At 44.2% G+C, this 27,273-nt stretch overlaps 3 protein-coding genes across 4 annotated transcripts in view; 1 reads left to right on the forward strand and 2 right to left on the reverse strand.

Annotated features, from left to right (window-relative positions):
• katnb1 (katanin p80 (WD repeat containing) subunit B 1) overlaps window positions 1–7,662 on the reverse strand; it is a 25,600-nt gene extending 17,938 nt beyond the window's left edge. Inside the window, exons 1-5 of one of the 2 annotated variants that reach the window (XM_057857642.1) lie at window positions 7,116–7,662; window positions 3,761–3,840; window positions 3,563–3,693; window positions 3,381–3,498; window positions 61–161 (exon numbers count right to left, since the gene is read on the reverse strand). In XM_057857642.1, coding sequence (XP_057713625.1) covers window positions 61–161; window positions 3,381–3,498; window positions 3,563–3,693; window positions 3,761–3,803 — 393 coding nt within the window. In that variant the 5' untranslated portion in view covers window positions 3,804–3,840; window positions 7,116–7,662. The remainder of the gene's footprint in view (window positions 1–60; window positions 162–3,380; window positions 3,499–3,562; window positions 3,694–3,760; window positions 3,841–7,115) is intronic. The other variant, XM_057857721.1, reaches the window with a different exon arrangement.
• cog8 (component of oligomeric golgi complex 8) lies at window positions 7,329–18,592 on the forward strand. Its single transcript, XM_057857842.1, has 6 exons — window positions 7,329–7,941; window positions 10,812–11,019; window positions 11,090–11,443; window positions 14,239–14,670; window positions 14,738–14,906; window positions 18,054–18,592. Exons 1-6 carry the CDS (start codon window positions 7,616–7,618, stop codon window positions 18,182–18,184), a joined length of 1,620 nt encoding a protein of 539 aa, XP_057713825.1. The 5' UTR covers window positions 7,329–7,615; the 3' UTR covers window positions 18,185–18,592.
• The window catches only part of kifc3 (kinesin family member C3), a 50,934-nt gene continuing 41,334 nt past the window's right edge, over window positions 17,674–27,273 (reverse strand). Inside the window, exons 20-22 of the mRNA XM_057843282.1 lie at window positions 25,266–25,395; window positions 25,159–25,192; window positions 17,674–18,518 (exon numbers count right to left, since the gene is read on the reverse strand). Coding sequence (XP_057699265.1) covers window positions 25,188–25,192; window positions 25,266–25,395 — 135 coding nt within the window. The 3' untranslated portion in view covers window positions 17,674–18,518; window positions 25,159–25,187. The remainder of the gene's footprint in view (window positions 18,519–25,158; window positions 25,193–25,265; window positions 25,396–27,273) is intronic.

The following is a 27,273-nucleotide window of genomic DNA, read 5'->3' on the forward strand; positions in this document are numbered from 1 at the left end:
ACGGCGACATCGGGGGTTAGCTCGGTGTCTGTGGCGGCGACGACAACGGCGAGCACCCACCTTGATGTTGGCGTCGGTAGAGCCGGATACCAAAAAATCCCCGAAAGGATGAAAGGCAAAGGCGCTGATGTTGGATTTGTGGCCGGTCAGAGTTCGCAAAACTGAGAGAGCAAACCGGCCATTAGACGTTTCGGCGGCCATTTTTGGCCACGCGCTAGCTACAGTTGGAAAAACGAAAGAGGTCCATTCCGTTTCCAGCGGGAAGATGGCGCGATCACGCTTCACCGCCACTGACAGCGATCGACGTCCACTCACCGAGTTGGTGTTTATGGTGAATCTCTAACATTCGTTTTATTTTTGATGGTAGCTTTGAGTGTCTTTTGTCACGATTTTCATTTAAACTACAAAGAATTGGATACAGTTTTTGGCAAAAACATATCCATTAATTTCTAATGGGCCAAATTTCCCATTATTTCCAATGGCCCTGTTTGCCTGAATTCATTTCAATGGCAAAACCTCCATTCACTACTCTTGATATCCTAACTCAATCTGCCAAAATCTACACACCTGAAAATCAACAGGAAGTAACCCGAAAATGCCCGCAAATCAACAGGAAGTGAGCCCAGAAATAACCTCAAAATCAACAGGATGTAACCTCCAAAACACCCACAAACTAACAGGAACTGACCAGATATCAAAAGGAAGTGACCCTGAAATGCCCCAAAAACAACAGGAAGGGACCCATTATCAACAGAAAGTGAAGCTGATAGGCCGCAAAATCAACAGGAAGTGACTTGATATCAACAGGAACCCAAAATACCTGAAAATCAACAGAAGGTGACACCAAAATGACTCAAGATCACCAGGAAGTGACTCAGTATCAACAGGAAGTGAACCCGAAATTCCCCCAAATCAACAGGAAGTGACCCGCCAAATGCCCCAAGTTCAACAGAAAGTGACCTTGAAATGCCCCAAAATCAACAGGAAGTGACTCGATAGCAACAGGAAGTGACACCAAAATGACCCCACAACAAACGGAAATGACTCAATATCAATAGGAAGTGCCCTTGAAATGCCCCCCAAATCAACAGGAAGTGACTCGATATACACAGGAAGTGACACCAAAATGACCCCTTATCAACAGGAAGTGACACCAAAATGACCACAGATGAACAGGAAATGACTCCATATCCACAGCAAGTGACCTTGAAATGCCCCCACATCAACAGGAAGTGACTCGACATCAACAGGAAGCGACACCAAAATGACCCCTGATCAACAGGAAGTGACACCAAAATTACCACAGATGAACAGGAAGTGACTCGATATCAACAAGAAGTGACACCAAAAGGACCACAGATGAACAGGAAGTGACTTGATATCAACAGGAAGTGACCTTGAAATGCCCCCAGATCAACAGGAAGTGACACCAAAATAACCCCTGATCAACAGGAACTGACTCCAAATCAACAGGAAGTGACTCTGAAATGCCCCCAAAGCAACAGGAAGCACCTTGATGTCAGCAGGAAGTTGAAATGGCAACTGTCACAGCAAAGCTACCATCACAATTTCACCACAAATTGCATTTTTTAGCTTCAAAATAAAACAAATATTTCCAGAGGGAGAAACGGTGACACCAAAATGACCCATTATCAACAGGAAATGACTCAATATCAACAGGAAGTGACCCTGAAATGCCCCCAAGTCAACAGGAAGTGACCCTGAAATGCCCCCAAATCAACAAGAAGTGACACCAATATAACCCCAGACCAATAGGAAATGACCCGACATCAACAGGAAGTGACCCTGATATGCTCCCAAATCAACAGGAGGTGACCTTGAAATGCCCCTAAATAGACAGGAAGTGACTCGATATCAACAGGAAGTAACTTTGAAATGCCCCAACTCAATAGGAAATGACTCAATATCAACAGGAAGTGACCCTGAAATGCCCCCAGACCGATAGGAAATGACTCGATATCAACAGAAAATGTCCCTGATATGCCCCCAAATCAACAGGAAGTCACTCGATATCAATGGGAAGTGACCTTGAAATGCCCCAAAATCAACAGGAATTGACCTTGAAATGCCCCAAAATCAACGGGAAGTGACCATGAAATGCCCCAAAATCAACGGGAAGTCACTCAATATCAACAGGAAGTGACCCTGATAAGCCCCCAAATCAACAGGAAGTGGCCTTGAAATGCACCAATATCAACAGGAAGTCACTCGATATCTACAGGAAGTGACCTTGAAATGCCCCAAAATCAACAGGAAGTCACTCGATATCAACAGGAAATGACCCTGATAAGCCCCCAAATCAACAGGAAGTGGCCTTGAAATGCCCCAAAATCAACAGGAAGTCACTCGATATCAACAGGAAGTGACCTTGAAATGCCCCCAAATCAACAGGAAGTCACTCGATATCAACAGGAAGTGACCTTGAAATGCCCCCAAATCAACAGGAAGTCACTCGATATCAACAGGAGGTGACACCAAAATGACCCCACACCAATAGGAAATGACTCAATATCAACAGGAAGTGACCTTGAAATGCCCCCAAATCAAGAGGAAGTCACTCGATATCAACAGGAAGTGACCATGAAATGCCCCAAAATCAACAGGACGTGACACCAAAATGACCCCAGACCAATAGGAAATGATTCAATATCAACAGAAAGTGACCCTGATATGCCCCCAAAATCAACAGGAAGTCACTCGATATCAACAGGAAGTGACCATGAAATGCCCCAAAATCAACAGGAAGTCACTCAATATCAACAGGAAGTGACCCTGATAAGCCCCCAAATCAACAGGAAGTGACCTTGAAATGCCCCAAAATCAACAGGAAGTCACTCGATATCAACAGGAAGTGACCATGAAATGCCCCAAAATCAACAGGAAGTCACTCGATATCAACAGGAAGTGACACCAAAATGACCCCTGATCAACAGGAAGTGACTCCAAATCAACAGGAAGTGACACCAAAATGACAGCAGATGAACAGGAAATGACTCGATATCCACGGCAAGTGACCCTGAAATTCTCCCAAATCAACAGGGAGTGACACCAATATAACCACAGATGAACAGGAAGTGACTCGATATCAACAGGAAGTGACCTTGAAATGCCCCCAAATCAACAGGAATTGACTCGATATCAACAGGAAGTGACACCAAAATGACCCCAGATTAACAGGAAGTGACTGTATAGCAACAGGAAGTTGAAATGGCAACTGTCACAGCAAAGCTACCATCACAATTTCACCACAAATTGCATTGTTTTAGCTGCAAAATAAAAGGAATATTTCCCAAGGGAGAAAAACGACTCATTTGGATTGGATTTTCAGGGCGTGGCTGTATAACGACAAGCGCTCTGACTCTTAGCGGCCTCCAGGTCCCAGACGCGGATGGATCCGGACTGCGAGCCGGTCGCCAGCTGCTCCTCGGAAGCGTTGAAGCAGACGCACTCCACGGCTTTCCTGTGGCCGCACAGACTCTGAGGACACGGAAGGGCGGTGATAGACGAGCGGACCGACGGAGGGACGGACGAACGTACGTACCATGATGCAGTTGGCCTTGCTGACCGACCAGATGTTGACCCGGCAATCTTCGCCGCCGCTGGCCAGCAGGCGACCGGTGTTCTTGGCCAGCGCGGCGCAGCAAACGCGGCCGGCGTGAGCCTCAAAGTCCTCTGACAAAGTCACCCACGTCAATCGGGCGACGAGCCCCGCCCACCCGACCAAACGAGCGAGACTCACGCAGTCGCCAGGAGATCTTGGTGGCGCCGCCGGCCGTCGCCATGACCGGACTCCGCCTCCGTCCGTTTCTTCCGCCGGCCCTGCGTACGCCGCGTCGGTTAGGAAAGGAGTTCCGCGGTCGACAATACATGGAAATCAATCACTTCCTGTTGATTTTGGGTTGCCTAACAGGGTTCAACAGGAAGTGACCTGTACATGCCCCAAGATCATTTACGGGTCACTTCCTGTTGATTTTGGGTTGGCGAACAGCGAATCTACCCAAACGAATAGGCAGTGACTCAAACTGAACAGGATGTGACCTGTAAATGCCTTCAATGCCTTTGTTTTTGGGGCATATATGAGTCACTTCCTGTTGATATCGAGTGACTTCCTGTTGATTTTGGGGCATTTCAAGGTCACTTCCTGTAGATATCGAGTGACTTCCTGTTGATTTTGGGGCATTTCAAGGCCACTTGGGTTGCAGAACAGGAAGTGACACAGGGAATCTACCCAAATGAATAGGCAGCGTCTCAAACTCAACAGCAAGTTACCTGTCAATGCCCCAAGATCAATGGCTTTTAAGGCATGCTGATTTTGGGGCATTGGCAGGTCACTTCCTGTTGATTTTGGGGCATTTACGGGTCACATCCTATTAATCTTAGGGTATTAGCAGGTCACTTCCTGTTGATCTTGGTGCATTTATGGGTCACTTCCTGTTGATTTTGGGGCATTGACAGGTGACTTCCTGTTGAACTTGGGGCATCTACAGGTCACTTCCTGTTCTTGGGGCATTTACGGGCGCTTCCCTTTTGATCTTAGGGTATTAGAAGGTCACTTCCTGTTGACCTTGAGCCAATGACAGGTCACTTCCTGTTGACCTTGGGCCATTGACATGTCACTTCCTGTTGACCTTGGGCCATTGACAGGTCACTTCCTGTTGATTTTGGGGCATTGCCAGGTCACTTCCTTTTGATTTTAGGGTATTGACTGGTCACTTCCTGTTCTTGGGGCATTCACGGGGTCACTTCCTGTTGATTTTAGGGAATTGACGGGTCACTTCCTGTTCTTGGGGGCATTTATGGGTCACTTCCTGTTTTTCTTGGGGCATCTACAGGTCACGTCCTGTTGATTTTAGGGTATTGACTGGTCACTTCCTGTTCTTGGGGCATTCACGGGTCACTTCCTGTTGATTTTAGGGAATTGACGGGTCACTTCCTGTTCTTGGGGGCATTTACAGGTCACTTCCTGTTGATTTTAGGGTATTGACTGGTCACTTCCTGTTGATATTAGGGAATTGACTGGTCACTTCCTGTTGATATTAGGGAATTGACGGGTCACTTCCTGTTCATTCTTGGGGGCATTTACGGGTCACTTCCTGTTGATCTTTAGGTATTGACGGGTCACTTCCTGTTTTTGGGGGCCTTTGCGGGTCACTTCCTGTTGATCTTAGGGTATTGATGGGTCACTTCCTGTTGATCTTAGAGTATTGACAAGTCACTTCCTGTTTTTCTTGGGGCATCTACAGGTCACTTCCTGTTCTTGGGGGTTTTGACAGGTCACTTCCTGTTGATCTTAGGGTATTGGTGGGTCACTTCCTGTTGATCTTAGAGTATTGGCGGGTCACTTCCTGTTGATCTTAGGGTATTGACGGGTCACTTCCTGTTGTTCTTGGGGCATTGACGGGTCACTTCCTGTTGATCTTAGGGTATTGACGGGTCACTTCCTGTTGTTCTTGGGGCATTGACGGGTCGCTTCCTGTTGTTCTTGGGGCATTTACGGCTCACTTCCTGTTTTTCTTGGGGCATCTACAGGTCACTTCCTGTTGATTTTAGGGAATTGACGGGTCACTTCCTGTTCTTGGGGGTATTGACAGGTCACTTCCTGTTGATCTTAGGGTACTGGCAGGTCACTTCCTGTTGATTTTAGGGTATTGACGGGTCACTTCCTGTTCTTGGGGGCATTTACGGGTCACTTCCTGTTGATCTTAGGGTATTGATGGGTCACTTCCTGTTGAACTTGGGGCATCTGCAGGTCCTTTCCTGTTGATCTTAGAGTATTGACGGGTCACTTCCTGTTGATCTTGGGGCATTTACGGGTCACTTCCTGTTTTTCTTGGGGCATTTACAGGTCACTTCCTGTTGATTTTAGGGTATTGACGGGTCACTTCCTGTTCTTGGGGTTATTGACAGGTCACTTCCTATTGATCTTGGCGTATTTATGGGTCACTTCCTGTTGACCTTGGGCCACTGACAGGTCACTTCCTGTTGATTTTGCGGAATTTAAGGTCCTGTCCAATTCATTTGCTGTTGATTTGGGGGCATTTACAGATCACTTCCTGTTGATTTCTGGACATTTCATGGTCACCTCTGGTTAATTTTTGACTACAGAACAGGAAGTGAACTGGAAAATGAATAGGCAATGACTCAAAACTTAACAGGAAGTGACTTGTACATGGCCTCAAATGAATCGAAAGTGACCTGTAACTGCTTTCTAGATGTCGCTAAACTATGCTTGGGATTTGTTAACTGAGGGAAAGACCATTATCACTAACGATGCTAAAAAAAAAAAAAAAAAAAAGGAAAAATAATGAATGATAAACTCTAAATATATATATAACTACTACATCAGCTGAAAGATCATTTTAATTAAAAATCTGTGAGAGCCCAGCAAAATGCATCTTGGGAATTATCATTACATTGATAGATTTAAGTTCTCAATTGTAGTGACGGAAATCTGTCAGCAGAGGGTGCTGGTAATACATGAAGAAATAAAAGTCCTGTATTGTAAGTCGTGAAGGTAGGTTCTGTTGCACCTCAAAAAGTCGGAAAACAGATGAACAAAATGATAACTTCCAAATTTGAGACTGAAAGAGAGCATTCGAGTAATGTAAAAGCACCTTCTTTATTACTGTTATTGTAAAATTATTTGAATGTACACTGAAAACACTGTAAAGTCAGTATGAAATGCTGTAAAATCAACAATAAGCGACGTAAAATGTACAGAACGCGACCTGTGAGTACCTCAAAATGAACACTGACAACATACATTTCATTTCAACTGGGTGTCCTCATCTTTTAGTCTTCAAAATGACGTCACGACTTGTATCGATACATGGCGTCACGATGTTGACAAAAAGTTGTGACAACACTTGCTTTCGACTCTTCCAATGGAGCCGTTTCAAATTTTGCCAAGCATTGCATCTATGTCAAACCTTGGATTAAAATGGAACAAAGTTAAAATAATAATAATAATAAACGAGAAGAAGTGACTAAAGTTTCAATTTAGCCGGGGAGAGGCGGCGGCTAGCTGCTTAGCCAAAAGCCAGCTAGCAAGGCAGCTAAAAACAAACAGCGCTAGCTAAAGCAAAAGGCTTTACCTGCTCGAATGAGCTCAAAGTTGTAGCCGCTTCAGGATTTAAACACCCCGGGCGGAAAGATGAAGCCGGACGCCGACCGGTAGGAGAGGGCGAGACGACGAAGATAGTTTTGAACAGAACGCGCGTGCGTGCGTGCGCAGCTTAGCAACGCCGTCGATGACATATCAGCGCTAGATGCGAATAGTCGGCGGCCATCTTACAACAGTCTTCTCTCCGTTTTCATTTCATCTTGAATTTTCAAACGCATTTGTTATAATGTAAGCTAGATATTTAAAAATATTTTATTGACTCAAAATGGTCGACGAGTGAGAACGTCGTGTAGCGCCCGGCTTTGAGTGATTGCCTCCATTCAATCGCGATAGCTCGCAGTTCTCGTCGAAGCCACCGGGCGGCAATAAGGAGCACGTCGGAAGCAGGAAGAAGGGACGTGTCGTTGGAACTTATCGTTGTTTTCCTTTTGCCGAGAGCGTGTCCCGATCCATTTCCGCTTTTATTTCGCCATGACGGCGGACGTGGAGGACGAGAGCCTTTTGGCGTGCGTCTTCCAGGACTGCTTCCCGGACAGCTGGAAGGACAATGCCGATCTGGCGGCCTACTTATCGGAGCTCAGCTCGTTCGGCGTCGATGAGTTGGGCCGCGAGGAGGAGCGGCTGGCGGAGGAGCGAGCGCGAGTCCTGGAGCAGACCCGACACTTGGCCTTCTCCGACTACCAGACCTTCATCCGCACCGCAGACTGCACCGAGCGCATCTACCGAGATTTTGGCCGGGTGGAGGCCAGCGTCTCCCGCCTGCTTGATAAGCTGCCCGCCCTCGCTCATAGATGCCGGTAAGTAAGACGTCTCGCCCAGATAATAGTCCACATTTACGCTTTTATCTGCAATTATGGTGACGGACGGCCCAGAAATGCCAACAAATCCACAGCCGATAGCTGACTCAAAATCGACAGGAAGTGACCCGGTAATGCCGCCAAATACACAAAAAGGTTCTGGTGAAATTGATGATCAGGAAGTGATCCTTAAATGCCTTAAAATCAACAGGATGTGGCTTAAATGGGACAGGAAGTTACCCGGGAATGCTCCACAATCAATACGAAGTGGCCCAAAATTGACAGGAAGCGACCCGGGAATGGCCCTGAAATGACAGACTCGTCAATCCCTCTAATCCGACATGACCCAAATTTAATGAACAGGACGTGACACCTGAAAACCCAAAATGGAACAGGAAGTGATGACCCAAGTTGAACAGGAAGTGACCCAGGAATGGCTCCAAATCATCAGAAAGTGACTCTTTAAATACCACTAAACAAACAGGACCCAAAATTGATGAACTGGAATTTGAGCACTAAATCCCTAATCAGAAAGTGATCCAAACTGAACAGGAAGTGACTGGGGAATGCCCTAAAATCAACAGGAAACGGCCAAAATTTACCAGGACTAAAACTGACCCAAATTGAACAGGAAGTGACGCGGCACTGCCCCAAAATCATTAAGAAGTGGTCTAAATTGAACAGGACGTGAGCTGGGAATGCCCCAAAAATCAACAGGAAGTGACCCAAATTGAATTGGAAGTGGTGTGGGAATGCCCCAAAATCAATAGGAAGTGAATTAATTATAACAGGACAGGAAGTGACTCAAATTGAACAGGAAACGACCTGGAAATGTGCCAAAATCAACAGGAAGTGACCCAAATTGAACAAGAAGTGGTGTGGGAATGCCCCAAAATCATCAAGAAGTGATCCAAATTTAACATGAAGTGACCTAGGAATGCCTTAAAATTAAAAGGAAGTGACCCAAATTGAATAGGAAGTGGCGTGGGAATGCCCCAAAATTAACAGGAAGTGAACCAATTTGAACAGGACAGGAAGTGATCGAAATTGAAGTGGAAGTGACCCGGGAATGCCCCAGAATCATCAAGAAGTGATCCAAATTGAACAGGAAGTGACTTGGGAATGCCCTAAAATCAACAGGAACTGACCCAAATTCAACCGGACAAAAAGTGACTCAAATTGAGCAGGAAGTGAAATGGGATTGTGCAAAAATGATCAAGAAGTGATCCAAATTGAACAGAGAGTGACCCAAATTGAATGGGAAGTGGCGTGGGAATGCGGCAAAATTAACAGGACGTAACCCAAATTGAACAGAAAGCCACCCGGGAATGTACCAAAATCAACAAGAAGTTACCTGGTAAGGCCCCAGAATCAAATTTAACATGAAGTGACCTGGGAATGCACCGAAATCAACAGGGAGTGACCCAAATTGAACAGGACTGAGTGACCCAAATTGACCAGGAGGCGACCTGGGAATTAGCCAAAATCAACAGGAAGTGACTGGGGATGCCCCAAATTGAATGGGGTGAACCAATTTGAGCAGGACAGGAAGTGACCCGGGAATCCACCAAAATCAATAGGAATTGACCCAAATTTAACAAGAAGTTACCTGGCAATGCCCTGGAATCAACAGGAAGTGACCCATATTTAACAGGGAATGCTCAAAATTAAATAGGAAGTGATGTGGGAATTCCCCCAAATCAACGGGAAGTGAACCAATTTGAGCAGGACAAGAAGTGACCCGGGAATGCACCAAAATCAACAGGAAGTGACCCAGATTGAACAGGACAGAGTGACCCAAATTGGCCAGGAAGCGACCTGGGAATATGCCAAAATCAACAGGGAGTGACCCATATTGAACAGGAAGTGACTGGGGGTGCCCCAAATTGAATAGGGGGTGAACCAATTTGAACAGGACAGGAAGTGGCCCAAATTTAACAGGAAGTGACCTGAGAATGCACCAAAATCCATCGGAATTGACCCAAATTTAATAAGAAGTTACCTGGCAATGCCCTGGAATCAACAGGAAGTGACCCATATTTAACAGGAAGTGACGCGGGAATGCCCAAAATTAAATAGGAAGTGATGTGGGAATTCCCCCAAATCAACGGGAAATGAACCAATTTGAGCAGGACAAGAAGTGACCCGGGAATGCATCAAAATCAACAGGAAGTGACCCAGATTGAATAGGATGTAGGAATGCCCCCAAATCAAACAAGACAGGAAGTGACACAAATTGAACAGGAAGTGACCCGGGAATGCGCCAAAATTAATAGGAAGTGACCCAATTTGAACAAGAAGTTATCTGGTAATGCCTCAAGTTCAATAGGAAGGGGCCCAAATCTAACAGGAAGTGACCCAGGAATGCACCAAAATCGACAGGAAGTGAACTAATTTGAACAGGACAGGAAGTGACCCGGGAATGCGCCGAAATTAACAGGTGGTACCCTAATTGAACAAGAAGTTACCTGGTAATGCCTGAAATTCAATAGGAAGGGGCCCAAATTTAACAGGAAGTGACCCGGGAATGCACCAAAATAAACAGGGAGTGAACCAATTTGAACAAGGCAGGAAGTGACCCGGGAATGCCCCTGAATCAATAGGAAGTGACCAAATTTCAACAAGTTACCTGGTAATGCCTCAAATACAAAAGGAAGGTGCCCAAAATCAACGGGAAGTGAACCAATTTGAACAAGACAGGAAGTGACCCGGGAATTGAAATTGAACAAGAAGTTACCTGGTAATGCCCCAGAATCAACAGGAAGTGTCCTGGCAAAGCACCAAAATCATTAGGGAGTAACACCCAAATTGAACAGGAAGTGGGTGAAAAACGAGTGGGCTAACATGAAGAGGACTTTTGGCCTTTTCAGGAGGTTCGCTGAGGAGGCGGAGCAGATGTCGGCGAGGCGCGCAACCAACACGCTGACGCTGAAGCGCCACACGGAGATTCTGGAAATCCTGGAGATCCCTCAGCTGATGGACACGTGCGTGCGCAACGCTTACTACGAGCAAGCGTTGGAGCTTGCCGCTTACGTGCGACGCCTAGACAACAAACACGGAAGCAATCCTCTCATTCAGGTGCGCTAGTGGGCTGGGCCGAGGCGGCTGAGAAAAGGACTCATCGGGAGGATACCTCTTTTTTTGTTAGGGTCTGGTACGCGAGGTGCGCGAAAGCTCCGGGCTGATGCGGCTGCAGCTCCAGCAGCAGCTGCGCAGCGAGGCGCAGCTGTCGTCGTGCCTGCGCGCGGTGGGCCTCCTGCGGCGCGCCGACGCCCCGGACGAGGCCGAGCTGCGCGTCAAGTTCCTGCGGGCCCGCGGCGCCTGGCTGCGCTCGGCGCTGGACGCCGTCCCCGACGCCGAACCCTACGCGCACGCCAGCAAGAGCGCCGAGGCCGCCCGAGCGCACCTCTTCGACGTGCTGACGCAGTACCGCGCCGTCTTCTCCGAGCCCGGCCACGCCCCGCGCCCCACCCGCGTCCTCCGCGGCTGGCTGCTCGCCAAGGTGGGTCGCGACCGGACCGGACCGCAGATATCGTAGAAGACGAAGTGTGCCGATCGGGATGGATTTTGGAATTCATTTTGGGTTACTTCATATTGAGTATGGGGCATTTCCAGGTCATTTCCTCTTCAGTTTGTTTGGAGCATTCTGGGTCACTTCCTGGGTCAATTTTGGTCACTTCCTATTGGTTTTGAGACATTCCCTGGTCACTTCCTGTTCAATTTGGGTCACTTCTTGTGGATTTTGGGGTATTCCCAGGTCACTTCTTAATTTATATAGAACATTCCTGGGTCAATTCACATTCAATTTATGTCACTTCCTGTTGATTTTGGATCACTTCCACTTCAATTTATTTGGGTCATTTCCTGTGGATTTTGGGTCATTCCCGGGCCACTTCAGGTTCACTTTGGGTCACTTCCTGTGGATTTTGGGGTATTCCCTGGTCACTTCCCGTGGATTTTGGGGCATTCCCAGGTCACTTCCTCTTAATTTATTTAGAACATTCCTGGGTCACCTCCCATTCAATTTGTCACTTCCTGTTGATTTTGGGTCACTTCCACTTCAATTTATTTGGGTCATTTCCTGTGGATTTTAGGTCATTCCCGGGCCACTTCAGGTTCACATTGGGTTACTTCTTGTTGATTTTGAGACATTCCCAGGACACTTTCTCTTCAATTTGTGTCACTTCCACTTCAATTCGTTTTTGGGCATTCCAGGGTCACTTCCTGTTGATTTCAGGTCACTTCCGGGTCACTTCAAGTCCACTTACTGTGGATTTTGGGGTATTCCCAGCTCACTTCTTCTTAATTTATTTAGAACATTTCTGGGTCACTTCCACTTCAATTTATTTGGGTCATTCCCGGGCCACTTCAGTTTCACTTTGGGTCACTTCCTATTGGTTTTGAGACATTCCCTGGTCACTTCCTGTGGATTTTGGGGTATTCCCAGGTCACTTCTTCTTAATTTATTTAGAACATTTCTGGGTCACTTCCCATTCAATTTATGTCACTTCCTGTTGATTTTGGGTCAATCCGAGGACACTTTCTCTTCAATTTGTGTCACTTCCACTTCAATTCGTTTTTGGGCATTCCAGGGTCACTTCCTGTGGATTTTGGGGTATTCCCAGGTCACTTCTTTATTTAGAACATTCCTGGGTCACTTCCCATTAAATTTATGTCACTTCCACTTCAATTTATTTGGGTCATTCCCGGGCCACTTCAGGTTCACTTTGGGTCACTTCTTGTTGATTTTGAGACATTCCCAGGACACTTCCACTTCAATTCGTTTTTGGGCATTCCAGGGTCACTTCAAGTCCACTTTGGGTCAATTCCTGTTAAATTTGGGTCACTTCCAGTTGTTTTTGAGGCCTTCCCTGGACACTTCCTCTTCAATTTGTTTGAGGCATTCCCAAATGACTTTCTGTTCAATTTGGGTCACTTCCTGTTGATTTTGGGGTATTCCCGGGATACTCGGTCAATTTCTGTCACTTCCACTTCAATTTGTTTTGGGCATCCCCGAGTCAATTGCTGTTTAATTTGGGCCACTTCCTCTTAATTTATTTAGAACATTCCTGGGTCACTTCCTGTTGATTTTGGGTCACTTCCACTTCAATTTATTTGGGTTATTTCCTGTGGATTTAGGGTGATCCCCAGGACACTTCCTCTTCAATTTGTGTCACTCCAACTTCAATTTGTTTTTGGGCATTCCTAGGTCACTTCAAGTCCACTATGGATCCCTTCCTGGGTCACTTCCAATTGATTTTGGGTCATTCCTAGGTCACTTCAAGTTCACTTCCAGTTTTTTAGGCATTCCCTGGACACTTTCTCTTCAATTTGGGTCACTTCCTGTTGATTTTGGGGTATTCCCGGGTTACTCGGTCAATTTCTTCACTTGTTTGTTTGTACGAGTCAATTGCTGTTTAATTTGGGCCACTTACTATTGATTTTGGATTATTCCCAGGTCACTTCCTGTAGATTTTGGGGCATTCCCAGGTCACTTCCACTTCAATTTGTTTGGAGCATTCCTGGGTCACTTGTGCCTATTTGGGCCACCTCATTGATTTTGGGTCATTCCCGGGTCACTTCAAGTTCACTTTGGGTCACTTCCTGTTCAATTTGGGGTGTTCCCAGAACACTTCCTCTTAATTTATCTAGAACATTCCTGGGCCACTTCCTGTTGATTTTGGGTAATTTCCGGGTCACTTCAAGTCCACTATGGATCCCTTCCTGAGTCACTTCCAATTGATTTTGGATCATTCCTAGGTCACTTCCTGTTGTTTTTGAGGCATTCCCTGGACACTTCCTCTTCAATTTGGGTCACTTCCTGTTGATTTTGGGGTATTCCCGGGTTACTCGGTCAATTTCTGTCACTTCCACTTCAATTTGTTTGTTTGTTCGAGTCAATTGCTGTTTAATTTGGGCCACTTACTATTGATTTTGGAGCATTCCCAGGTCACTTCCTGTGGAATTTAGGTCACTTGTTAATTGTGGTGGATTCCCGGAGCATTCCAGGGTCACTTCCTGTTGATTTTGGGGCATTCCCAGATCACTTCCACTTCAATTTGTTTGGAGCATTCCTGGGCAACTTGTGGTACACCATGCTTGTAACAGGGGTCCAATTTGGGTCACCTCTTATTGATTTTGGGTCATTCCCAGGTCACTTCCTGTTCAATTACGGTCCCTTGCTGTTGATTTTGGGGTATTCCCGGGTCACTTCCTGTTGAATTTAGGTCACTTGTTAATTGTGTTGGATTCCCAGGGCAATTTTGGTCACTTCCTATTCCATCCTGTTCCACACAGGTGTGTGAGCTGACTGAGTCGTTAGAGCGTGACCTGCAGCGCGGGGCGTCGGCCCGGCTGGACTCGCTGGCGCCGCAGTGCATGTACTTCGGACTGTCCTTCGGCCGAGTGGGCGCCGACTTCCGGGGCAGGCTGGCAGACATTTTCCCACGGGCGGCGGCCGAGGCCTTCGGTGCGGCGGCACGGGAAGCAGCCGAGGGCTTTCGCCGAGACCTGGGCGCGTATACGCCTGCTCCCCCGCCACCGACGCCACCAGGGACGGCGGCAGCCCCGGTTGAAGGGACCGTCGCCCCGCCCCACACCCTGCTGGACTTTCCACCGCTGGCCCGCTTCCTCAACCGCATTCTGGTGGCCTTCAACGACCTGCGCCTGTGCTGCCCCCTGGCGCTGGCCCGCCGCGTCACCCTAGACCTGCACCTAGCCTTGGCCGACGTAAGTCTATCCTCCCAGTTTCGATCCGTCGTCGTCAATGGCGGGCAATGAACGAAATGTCCCTCAGGTGAGCGAGGAGCTGTCTGCGTTCCACCGCGCCGAGGATTCGGCGTTGAGCGACGGCGAACGCAGCTTGTTTGCGCGCATGTGCCGCACCTACGCCCGGGACCTTCTGCCCTTTCTGGACCGCTGCCTGCAAATCCTCTTTCCTGCCCGACAGATGGCGCTCATTCTCGGTAAGCAGGGTAAAGAAAAATCCAATATACAATGTTTTAGGTTCAAAAGAGGGGAAAAAATATAAATCTTGTCGTATTAGGCTGCTAAAGCTAGTAGCTTTGCTGTTTGGCATATCAGGTTGCTTATTACGCATTAAAAATGAATGGGTATAATTTGGCAAGTGTGGCCAAAGCGTCCGTTTTTAGCAGAAACTGAACAACTTTTAGCATCCTGGAATTTTTTTATGTATAAATGATTGTCAAAAATTGTACTACAATTAGATATTGGGTCACTTCCTGTTGGAAATCAAGAGGAGTGAATGAAAGGATGTTTTGGCTGAACTGTACGTTTTTTGTGTGTGTGTAATGACTGAACTTTTGTGCCCTGAATGTTTTATTTTTTTTAATGTATAAATGTGATTTGGACAAAAATTGTACGGTAAGTAGTGTTTTGAAATTTCACTTCTTGTAGATATAACTTTTCTAACTTAGAATTTCGGGGTCACTTCCTGTGGATATCAATAGGCGTGTATAGGTTTTGTACCATTGGAATGAATGGTTATATGTCAAGTTTTGGCCAAACCTGACGTTTTTAGCAAAATCTATAGAACTTTTGTGCCCCTTAGCGCCTGAATTTTTTATGTAATTTGGCCAAAAATTGTATTACAAGCAGCGTTTTGAAATTTCACTTCCTGTTGAAAATCAAGAGGAGTGAATGGAAGTTTTTTTTTTTTTTGGCCATTAGAAATGAATCGGTATAATTTGGCAAGTTTTGGCCGAAGAGTACGTTTTTAGTAGGAACTGAACAGAACTTTTAGCATCTTGAAATTTTTTCATGTATAAATGTGATTTGGACAAAAATTGTAATGCAAGTAGTGTTTTGAAATTTCACTTCGTGTTGATTTTAAGTAATCTAGACTTCCAAATGGCCATTAGAAATGAATGGGTATAATTTGGCAAGTTTTGGCCAAAGTGTACGTTTTTAGCAGGAACTGAACAGAACTCTTAGCATCCTGAAATTTTTTATGTATAAATGTGAATTGGACAAAAATTGTATGGCAAGTAGTGTTTAGAAATTTTACTTCCTGTTGATATAACTTTTCCAACTTAGCATTTCGGGGTCACTTCCTGTTGGATATCAATCGGCATGAATAGGTTTTGTGCCTTTGGAATGAATGAGTATATTTTTGTTAAGTTTTGGCAAAAACTTTTTAGCAAAATCTATAGAACTTTTGTGCCCCTTAGCGCCTCATTTTTTTGATGGAAAAATAATGTTATTCGGACAAAAATTGTATGGCAAGTAGTGTTTTGAAATTTCACTTCCTGTTTGAAATCAAGAGAATGGAATGGAAGCTTTTTTTTTTGGGCCACTGTTTTTGGCAAGTTTTGGCTTTTTTGTTTTGTAAAACCTGAATAGAACTTTTGTGCCAAAGTGTGCATTTTTAGCATACTGAATTATGTATAAATGTGATTTGGACAAAAATTGTACTTCATGTAGCTATTGGGTCACTTCCTGTTGGAAATCATGAGAAGTTAATGAAAGGGTATGTTTTTGGCAAGTTTTGGCTGAACTGTACGTCTTTTTTTGTGTGTGTAATGGCTGAACTTATGTGAACTTTTGTGTCCTGAATGTTTTTTTTTTTTGATGTATAAATGTGATTTGGACAAAAATTGTACGGTAAGTAGTGTTTTGAAATTTCACTTCTTGTAGATAACTTTCTTAGAATTTCGGGGTCACTTCCTGTGGATATCAATAGGCGTGTATAGGTTTTGTACCATTGGAATGAATGGGTATAAGTCAAGTTTTGTCCAAACCTGACGTTTTCAGCAAAATCTATAGAACGTTTGTGCCCCTTTGTGCCATAATTTTTTAAATGTAATTTGGCCAAAAATTGTATTACAAGAAGCGTGAATGGAAGTTTTTTTTTTTTTTTTTGCCATTCATTTTGGCAAGTTTTGGCTGAACGGGACGTTTTTTGTTTTGTAAAACCTGAATAGAACTTTTGTGCCAAAGTGTGCGTTTTTAGCAGGAACTGAACAGAACTTTTAGCATACTGTATTTTTTTTATGTATAAATGTGATTTGGTCAAAAATTGTACTACACGTAATGTTTTAAAATTTTACTTCATGTAGCTATTGGGTCACTTCCTGTTGGAAATCAAGAGAAGTGAATGGAAGTTTTTTTTTTTTTTTTTTGGGCCATTTGAAATGAAAGGGTATGTTTTTGGCAAGTTTTGGCTGAACTGTATGTTGTTGTTTTTTAATGTGTGTGTTTAATGGCTGATTAGAACTTTTGTGCCCATTAGTGTCCTCTTTTTTATTTATTTTTTTTATGTATAAATAGGATTTGGACAAAAATTGTATGGTGTTTTGAAATGTCACTTCCTGTTGATTTTAACTTATCTAGACTTCATGTAGATATCTGATAACTTTTCCAACTTAGCATTTCGGGGTCACTTCCGGTCGGTGATTAACAGGCGTAAATAAGAGTGTTTTTGTCAAACCAGACATTTTTAGCAAAATCCATAGAATTTCTGTGCCCCTTGGTGCCTGAATTTTTATTTATTTATAAATGTTATTTGGACACAAATTCTAGGATGTTTTGAATTTTTCCCAAAAAACAAACCACATTTTGGGAGTGTGAAACGAAAGAGCCTGTGTCACTTGAGTTCCGGTTGGAAAGAAACACAATTAAAAATGAATAAAATGAATATTGGATGGTAGCTTTTGCATTACAGCTACCGTCAATGAATTATACCCACCAGGATGTCGAACTTGGTCAAAAAACAAAAACAAAACACAGTTTAAGACCATGCTTTCCACGCTAACGCTACGAGTTACATTTAGTGTGTGGCGATCAATTATCACAGACTTTTAAAGTAACGCAACATTACAAAAAAGATCTTACCATGTGCTTCAAAACGAGAAAACAAATAAGCAAATAAGAAAATGTCCTGTATTGTGAATGTGATCGTATTACTCTAACACAATATTAACTAAAAAGCATGTATATCATAGTTTAAGAAAAAAAAAAACAGTTTAGCCTTTCGGCCGGCGTGATGCCAGCAATCTGGCTAAAAGGTCAGATTCCTTCAAAACGTAGGAAGGAAACCTATGCTACGTTTTGGTTCGCAGTGTCTGAAAATGTTTCGTCCACTTTGTTTGCAGGTGTACCGGCATCTGGTGCTGAGAATGTGGCACGCGTGGACGTGGAGCGGCTGCTGGAGCCGCTGGACTTCTTGCCGCCTGAGGACGAGCCATCCTCGGAAGAAAAAGCCACCGCCGTCGTCTCCCCGTGACGAATCAGTCCCTCCTGACTTGTCACCTTGGAAGAAATGTTATGCAGCAGAAAAACAGCAGGTCATTGTTTCGCCACCGACCCGGGAATCGGACGTCATTAGCCAAAAAGCTGCCAAGGATGTTCCCGGCCAGCTCGCTTGGCGATGCCCCCCAGAAATTAAAGACAATCCGTCAGTCGTCAAACAAGTTTGAGCCTTTATTCAAAATAAAAAAAGCAAATTTCTCAAGTCATGTCACACGGAGGAGGACTTAAGGGAAACGCCGCCAGGTGAAAAGTTAAAGTGCTTCTCTGTCCCGCCGTCTCGTCTCCACACGTCACGGGATGGACAGCGTCTGCGCAAAAAAAAATACCTGCACATTAAGTTCATGTCAAAAGTTTTTCAATTTTTCAATAAATGTTTGAACTACAGAACACTTCATCACTTTGTTTCACTGATTTTGGTGACACTGGTGGTCCAAGGCGGTAGTGTTTGCCCTAAACCAGAGGTCACGGAACCGCGGATCTCAAGCTGTCGCAACAACAAAAATCATTTTTGTCTCCGGGTGAGCCAGCCAATGGGAGTGAAGCATTTGAAAGTTATTTTTAGAACAGCATGTATCGGGCAGTTTACATGGCGACTCTGCGACGCAATGACTGAGTAGCGGACTTGCCTCGCGTGCATATGGTGTCGGCGAAAACGAAAAATTCTAAATCCTGCCTCCAAAGTGGAAGAATCCGATTGCCGGGAATTGAGGGGGGCTTCCTCGGCATGCATATTAACCCTTTAACACCGAACGTGTCGGCAGCATGCGTTTACGCATATCGTCTTTGAAGCTTCGTCACGCTGTAATTACGTCACCCACGTGCCGCTGTTTGGTCTCATTTAAAGTGTGGAAGTTGATGTCCACACCAGTTTTTATTTGAAATCAATCGGCCAAGAAAAACGGGAGATAATGTCATTTGAGTTTTCTAGTTTTATTGCACTCATAAATAAAGTTGCACCGATACCAGTATCGGCAGGGGGCGCCGATCTGGCCCGAATTGGTGGTATCGGTATCTACGAGTACCAACATTTAGGGCGCCGATACTATCTACTGGTATTCGAACGCAAATATACTGTCCTCCCCACGTGAGCTAACTTCCCAAATTATTGCGTCTGGATGTCTTTGTCTCGAAATGACCACAGGAAATTTACACCTTCGTCTTCAATATTACGGATGTACACTGTTACGCTGCTCATTTAACATGGTATTCACAAACGATGAGCATGCGTAAGCTAACGCTTGCTATTGTAGCGCCGATGGGATCAGAAAGGTTAAGACCGTGGGAGACTCCGCAAACTCATGGTTTCATGATGAACAATGAGTGGCAAATTAAGAGCGCCGTAATTCAAACTCGTCCTGTTTATGGAAGTCGATTGTCATATGTGTTGTGCAGTAATGAGCAGAAGTGACTTCTGTGGCCAGAAAACACTCAAGCGGTGCAGCGCGCACACTAGATATCATCAAATAGCAATCTAGATGTCCTATGTTAGATCCCATGCCAACTCTCGCGCGCACACACTAGATAACATCAAATAGCAACCTAGATGTACTACATTAGATCCCATGCCATTAGCTGTGTGAGCCCAGAGCGACGCGTAGTCCATAGACTACATTGATTAAATAGAAACCGCCATGACTGAATGGAAGTTAAGCAGGCCAAATCAACCCATACCAGTGACTATAGATAATGCTGCAAATACTGTTAATTCAGTACATGTTACAGAGGGACTCGGACCACAAATAGGATGTTTAAATATAGCTGCCGAGAGAGCTGCAGCAATGTGTGTGACCCACTTTACAAACAGTAAAAATTGTTCTCAGCACTTACATACAAAATTTTTCTTCAGATCAGTAAGAGGTAAGCACATAAATATTATGCACTAAAATGCTTGTTTATATGATGGCACTGTTATTTTTGCTTGTTAGCAAAAAAAAAAAAAAAAAAAAAAGTTGCATTTTCTGTTTCAGGGCATTAAATGTATTGTATCGAAAATCGTACCGAACCGTGACTTAACTGTATCGTTGCATCCCTTATATGTACATAATACATGTGTATTTTTTCTTTTGCAAACAGAGTGGTATCGGAATGGTATCGGCCGATACTGCACAGCCAGGTATCTGTATCGGTATCGGGCCCAAAAAATGGTATCGGTGCAACACTACTCATAAATATGCATTAAAACGCTGCATGGACCATGTATCCAGCTCCATATTTCCATCATTTCTTGTCCTTTTTCAAAACCGAAAGCAGCAAAAGACTACCTATCCCAAGAGCCGTTGTGATGTCAAGAAGGACGAACCGAATGTGATCATTTTTAATAAATTTCCGAGCGAGGCGCCAACTATTGAAAGGGAGGCATGCCAAGCAAGCAACGGCCGCAATGGTTGGTTAGAGCGAGCGACTTTGAAACATGCAGAATGAATCTAAAACTAAACTTAGCGCAAGCTTTTGCATTATTTCATTAACTCAAGGAAGAAGATGAGCCGTATTTGTCGTTGTTTTCTTGGGATGAGTCGGCGTCTCGGCGAGTAGAAGTGACAGCAGCGCGCAAAGCCGCAAACGGCGAAAGAGTAGGCTGTGTGACGTGTGCGACGCAGCTCCGTGACCTTGTTCAAGAAGCTTTATTGAGTGCGCAAGAATATAAAAAAAACAACTATTGGTCGCATGCCTGAAAAATTTGAATTGGACTGAACTACTTGTCGATATTTTGTAAAATACTTTTTTTCAATGTTATATATATATACTTTCTTCACTATAATCTTTTCAGTCTTATGTAGATGATCATGTGTGCTCGAGAAGCTTGAATGCATGTACGTATATACTTTTGATAAGGTGAACACCTAACTTCACAAAGAGATATCCTCAAAACCCTTGTGTTAGATATAATTTTTTTTCTCACTATTTTGCACTGTATATAACCTGTTTTGACCATAGTATTTGTAAAGGCTGAAAATGCCTATGACCATAGCTGCTGTTTGCGTTGAATTGTCAAACATAAAACTAGACAATCTTATTTTTTTCTACTGAAGGTTTATCCTAACAAGTAGAATAAATATTATCAGGCTTCAAAACGTTTGGTCGAGCATGTTTGGTTGTCAATGGGACATCAACGTTACAAATTTTGAAAAAATATTTTGGGATTTTTTTGTCTTTTTGGGTCCAAAATGTGGATTATAATTGGTCAGTGAAGAAAACAACAGTTTGGACATGAAGTTCAAGGTGTCCTTAAAAAAGGGACCCAACTTGGCCATTGTGAACAATTTTTTCTTTGAAATATAAAGGCAACATCAAATGCATGCAAATTCGCCCAAAATAGGCTTAGGTGTTAAAGGGTTAAAGGCTCCCGCGGCGCGAGACCGCGACGTTAACGGCAGCACTCCCACACGTCACATTGGGCGTATGCAGCGGTGCTACTAAACATTAAAAACAGCAAATATGGCGGAATGTCGGCTTTAATATGTTTTAATAATATTTTTAAATCAAGTATGTTGAATGTTTAAATTTTTGTGCCTTTTTGAACAAAAGAAAAATGCCATTGCTTCGAGTGGGCGGGCATATTTTTTTCCGTTGCTGAGGGAGCTTGGTGGCGTCTAAGTGCATCAGTCTCTGTCGCCCTGAAAATCTGCACTGCCCCCTAGGACCTGGCATAAATACTACATCGTTTTCATGTGGAATTGCGGCATTTTTCAAATGGAGACACAAATGCAAATTTGAAATTTTTCGTATTCTCGGAGAGTCACCATGTAAACGGCCCCTCACACTCACTTTCCAGACTCCGCGGACTGACAGCTAAATACTGAGCCAAATGAAGCTGGAGGAAGAGACGAAAAAGGTACGGCAAATGGCGTGCTCATAACTACGCAAGATTGATGCAGAAAACCGTGTTTAAGGAGGAGTGGACCAACACATTTTTGTTCATTTTACCTGGTGGCAGCAATTTGAAAAGGCACTATGAGACGAAACACGCAGCTTTTTCGCAAAGTTTCCCTATGAACTCTGCCCTCAGTTCTCAAAAATCACAACAACAAAAAAGTCTTGAACATGCTCTTATGTTGCTATTTAATGATTCAATTAAAGCACTTTTTACTTTTATGGGTTTTTTATATATTATTTACAATTTTGAATTGTAATTATCAGCATGGCCACGTAAAGATACGTTTGTATTTTTTGGAAAAGAAGCATTGAAAATATTTCCGGACCAGAGATTGTTATACTGTTTTAATTTCGGACCCAGAGGATTTTTAATTCATGACCCCTGCCCTAAACTACTGGATTAATGTAATCAACAGATTCCCCTTCATATGGATTGGACGTCTAGCACTGTCAATAGTGGACAACCATTAATGGATATGGTAGTACATTTTCAGACTAGACAATGCAATTTCATGGAGATTGCGATGGTAGCTTTGTTCTGATGGTTGGTAGATCAGGGCGTTTCCTGTTGATTTGGCGGCATTTCGGGGTCATTTTCTGTTGATGTCCAATTCACTTCCTGTCAATGGAATGGTAGATAAGGCCATTGGAAATGAATGTGGCAAATTTTGGTTGAACTGTACGTTTTTGCCGCGCATCCAATTATCCTGAAAGACATGATTTGCATGTACAGGTACTCCCCGGGTTGCGACGTACAGTGGGGCAAATAAGTATTTAGTCAACCACCAATTGTGCAAGTTCTCCTTCTTGAAAAGATTAGAGAGGCCTGTAATTGTCAACATCGGTAAACCTCAACCATAAGAGACAATGTGGAAAAAAAAAACAGAAAATCACAGTTTGATTTTTAAAGAATTTATTTCCAAATTAGAGTGGAAAATAAGTATGTGGTCACCTACAAACAAGCAAGATTTCTGGCTGTCAAAGAGGTCTAACTTCTTCTAACGAGGCTCCACTCGTTACCTGTATTAACTCATCGGTATAAAAGACACCTGTCCACAACCTCAGTCAGTCACACTCCAAACTCCACTATGGCCAAGACCAAAGAGCTGTCGAAGGACACCAGAGACAAAATTGTAGACCTGCACCAGGCTGGGAAGACAATCTGCAATAGGTAAAACACTTGGTGTAAAGAAATCAACTGTGGGAGCAATTATTAGAAAAGAAGACATAATGGATCACTGATAATCTCCCTCAATCTAGGGCTCCGTGCAAGATCTCACCTCGTGGCGTCAAAATGATAACAAGAACGGTGAGCAAAAATCCCAGAACCACACGGGGGGACCAAAAGAATGACATACAGAGGGCTGGGACCACAGTAACAAAGGCTACTATCAGTAACACAATGCGCCGCCAGGGACTAAAATCGTGCACGGCCAGATGTGTCCCCCTGCTGAAGCCAGTACACGTTCAGGCCCATCTGCAGTTCGCTAGAGAGCATTTCAATGATCCAAAAGAGGACTGGGAGAATGTGTTATGGTCAGATGAAATCAAAATACAACTTTTTGGTAATAACACAGGTTCTCGTGTTTGAAGGAGAAAGAATACTGCATTGCATCCGAAGAACACCATACCCACTGTGAAGTACGGGGCTGGAAACATCATGCTTTGGGGCTGTTTTTCTGCAAAGGGACCAGGACAACTGATTTGTGTAAAGGAAAGAATGAATGCGGCCATGTATCGAGAGATTTTGAGTGAAAATCTCCTTCCGTCAGCAAGGGCATTGAAGATGAGACGTGGCTGGGTCTTTCATTATGACAATGTTCCCAAACACAGCCAGGGCAACAAAGGAGTGGCTTCGTAAGGAGCATTTCAAGGTCCTGGAGTGGCCTAGCCAGTCTCCAGATCTCAACCCCATAGAAAATCTGTGGAGGGAGTTGAAAGCCCCAACGAGAGCCCCAAAACATCACTGCTCTAGAGGAGATCTGCATGGAGGAATGGGCCAAAATACCAGCAACAGTGTGTGAAAAGCTTGTGAAGAGTTACAGAAAACGTTTAGCCTCCGTTATTGACAACAAAGCGTACATAACAAAGTACTGAGATGAACTTTTGGTATTGACCAAATGCTTAATTTCCACCATGATTTGCAAATAAATTCTTTAAAAATCAAACTGTGTTTTTCTACATTGTGTCTCTCATGGTTGAGGTTTGCCCATGTTGACAATTACAGGCCTCTCTAATATTTTCAAGTGGGAGAACTTGCACAATTGGTGGTTGACTAAATACTTATTTGCCCCACTGTATGGCGCAAATACCAGGGGCTTTCCAGTTGTTCAGTTTTCGCAGAGCGGCTCTGACCTCCTCGAATGTTATGAGGTTCGTGTTACAGGCATGGTTGTGTATGGGAGCTTCAACAACTGGGATTGCCTCATAAAAGTCCGCTAGCTTAAATTCTGACGTATTTACAATTCTCATAGCAAATCGCTGACACGTAACTCTACAAACTGTAGCTGTAAACTTAATTACAAATGCATACACAAATACATTAGCTGAAGCAACTTACAGCCTTATGTGGGCCAACCGATAACCAAATGCTGCCACCAGAGGGCAGTGTATCCTCCATCATTAAATAAAATACAATAATTTTAGACTTTTTGGGGTACTTCAAGGGGTAATTCCAATTTACGTGGAGATTCGGGTTACGTCGCCAACGTAGGAACAGAACTCGTTCGTAACCTACCTGGTATACCTTTATTGCAAAGCTACCATCAACATAAGAAAGTTAGCTAAATACTACCAACCTTATAGAGAAGGCATTAAAAATGGCCGGTCATTGACAGGATGCTAGTCTTAAGCATGGCTGTCCAAACATTCTCCTCCAAAAACATTCTTTTTTTGTCTTAGGACAAAAATAATATCAGAAATTTGCCGTGTTGCATTGTGCAGCTGCGTCTTTAGCACCATCTAGTGTAGAAATTAACAAGTGCGGGCCGTATTCAATAGTTTACAGGCCATTGTTTGGACACCCCCACCCGGTCTTGACGGCTAACTGTCCGTCGCGAAGAGGGACGGACTTACCCGACTGCTCGCCTTCTGCTGACTCCAAATCAATCTGGGAACAACCAATCACAGCGCACCATGAGGATGGAACTTGAACATACCAACGGTAACACGCCGGCGCTTACCCGCGGGAAGCTGCGAATTGGATTTGCGCCGAGAGCCGGCGGGCGGTCTGGAGGCGGAGTTTAGGGAGGAGCCTGCGCTGCTGCTACGAGATAAGGGGAGGGGCCCTAGGCTCAGAGGCGGAGACTCCATCTGTGTAAACAAATCTCATTTAGGATCGCTTCAACTGAAAAGTAGGATAGTCAACACCTCTCAAAAAACTGAGAAAAACCTTTTAAAGGGGAAGTGACCATGACCATTTTTGGCCAATGGAGAAATGATACTGGAATCCTTTCATGGCCCATTTTTGAGTGACTTCCTGTCGACTCGGGGCCATTCCTAGGTCACTTCCTGTTGATTTTGCTATATTTCCAAATCACTTCATGTTAAATGTGGATCATTTGTTGATTTTGGGGCATTTCCAGGTCACTTCCTGTTCTATTTGGGTCACTTCCTGTTGATTCTGGGGCATTCCTGGGTCAATTCCTGTTGGTTTTGCTGTATTTCCCCGTCACTTCCTGTTCAATGTGAATCACTTGTTTTTGGGGCATTTCCAGGTCACTTCCAATCCAATGTTGGTCACTTCTTGTTGATTTTGAGGCATTTCCAGGTCACTTCCATTCCAATTTGGGTCATTTCTTGTTCAATCTGGGGCATTCATAGGTCACATCTTGTTGATTTTGGTGTATTTCCAGGTCACATGTTTTTGGGCATTTCCTGGTCACTTCCTGTTGATTTTGCTGGATTTCCAAATCACTTCTTGTCGAATTTGGCTCACTTCTTGTTGATTTTGGGGCATTTCCAGGTCACTTCCATTCCAATTTGAGTCACTTCCTGTTCAATTTGGGGTATTCATGGGTCACATCTCGTTGATTTTGGTGTATTTCCAGGTCACATGTTTTTGGGGCATTTCCAGGTCACTTCCTTTCCAATTTGGACCACTTCCTGCTGATTGTGGGGCATTCTCAGGTCACTTCCTATTGATTTTGCTGTATTTCCATGTCACTTCCTGTCAAATTTGGGTCACTTCTTGTTGATTTTGGTGCATTTCCTGGTCACCTCCTGTTCAATTCGGGTCACTTTCCAATATGGAGCATTTACACATCACTTCCTTTCCAATGTTGGTCACTTCCTGTTGATTTTGAGGCATTTCCAGGTCACTTCCATTCCAATTTGGGTTACTTCCTGTTGATTTTGGGGCATTCACGGGTCACATCTTGTTGATTTTAGTGTATTTCAAAGTCACAGGGTCACTTCCTGCTGATTTTGGGGCAATTCTTGGACGCTTCCTTTCCAGGTTGGGTCACGTCCTGTTGATTTTGGGGCATTTCCAGGTCACTTCCTTTCCAATTTGGGTCACTTCCTGCTGATTTTGGGGCAATTCTAGGACACTTCCTTTCCAAGTTGGGTCACATCCTGTTGATTTTCGGGCATTTCCAGGTCACTTCCTGTGACTTTGCACTATTTCTATGTCACTTCCTGTCAAATTTGGGTCACTTCTTGTTGATTTTGGTGCATTTCCTGGTCACTTTCTGTTCAATTCAGGTCGCTTTCCAATGTGGAGCATTTCCAGGTTACCTTCCAATTTGGGCCACTTCCTCTTGATTTTGGAGCATTTCCAAGTCACTTCCTATCCCATTTAGGATATTTACAGGTCACTTCCTGTTGATTTTGAGGCATTTTCAGGTCATTTCCTTTCCAATTTGGGTCACTTCCAGGTTATTTTGGGACATTCTAAGGTCACTTCCTTCCCAATATTGATGACTTCCCTTTAGATTTTGGGGCATTTCCATGTCATTTCCTATTGATTTTGCAGTATTTCCATGTCACTTCTTGGCAAATTTGGGTCACTTCTTGACTTTGGTGCATTTCCTAGTCACTTCCTGTTCAATTCGGGTCACTTTCCAATGTGGAGCATTTCCAAGTCACTTTTTTTTCCATTTAGGGCCACTTCCTGTGGATTTTGGAGCATTTCCAAGTAACTTCCTATCCCATTTAGGACATTTCCAGGTCACTCCCTTTCCAATTTGG

The sequence above is a fragment of the Corythoichthys intestinalis genome, chromosome 1 (assembly GCF_030265065.1).
Source record: "Corythoichthys intestinalis isolate RoL2023-P3 chromosome 1, ASM3026506v1, whole genome shotgun sequence".
NCBI classification, from domain to species: Eukaryota; Metazoa; Chordata; class Actinopteri; order Syngnathiformes; family Syngnathidae; genus Corythoichthys; species Corythoichthys intestinalis.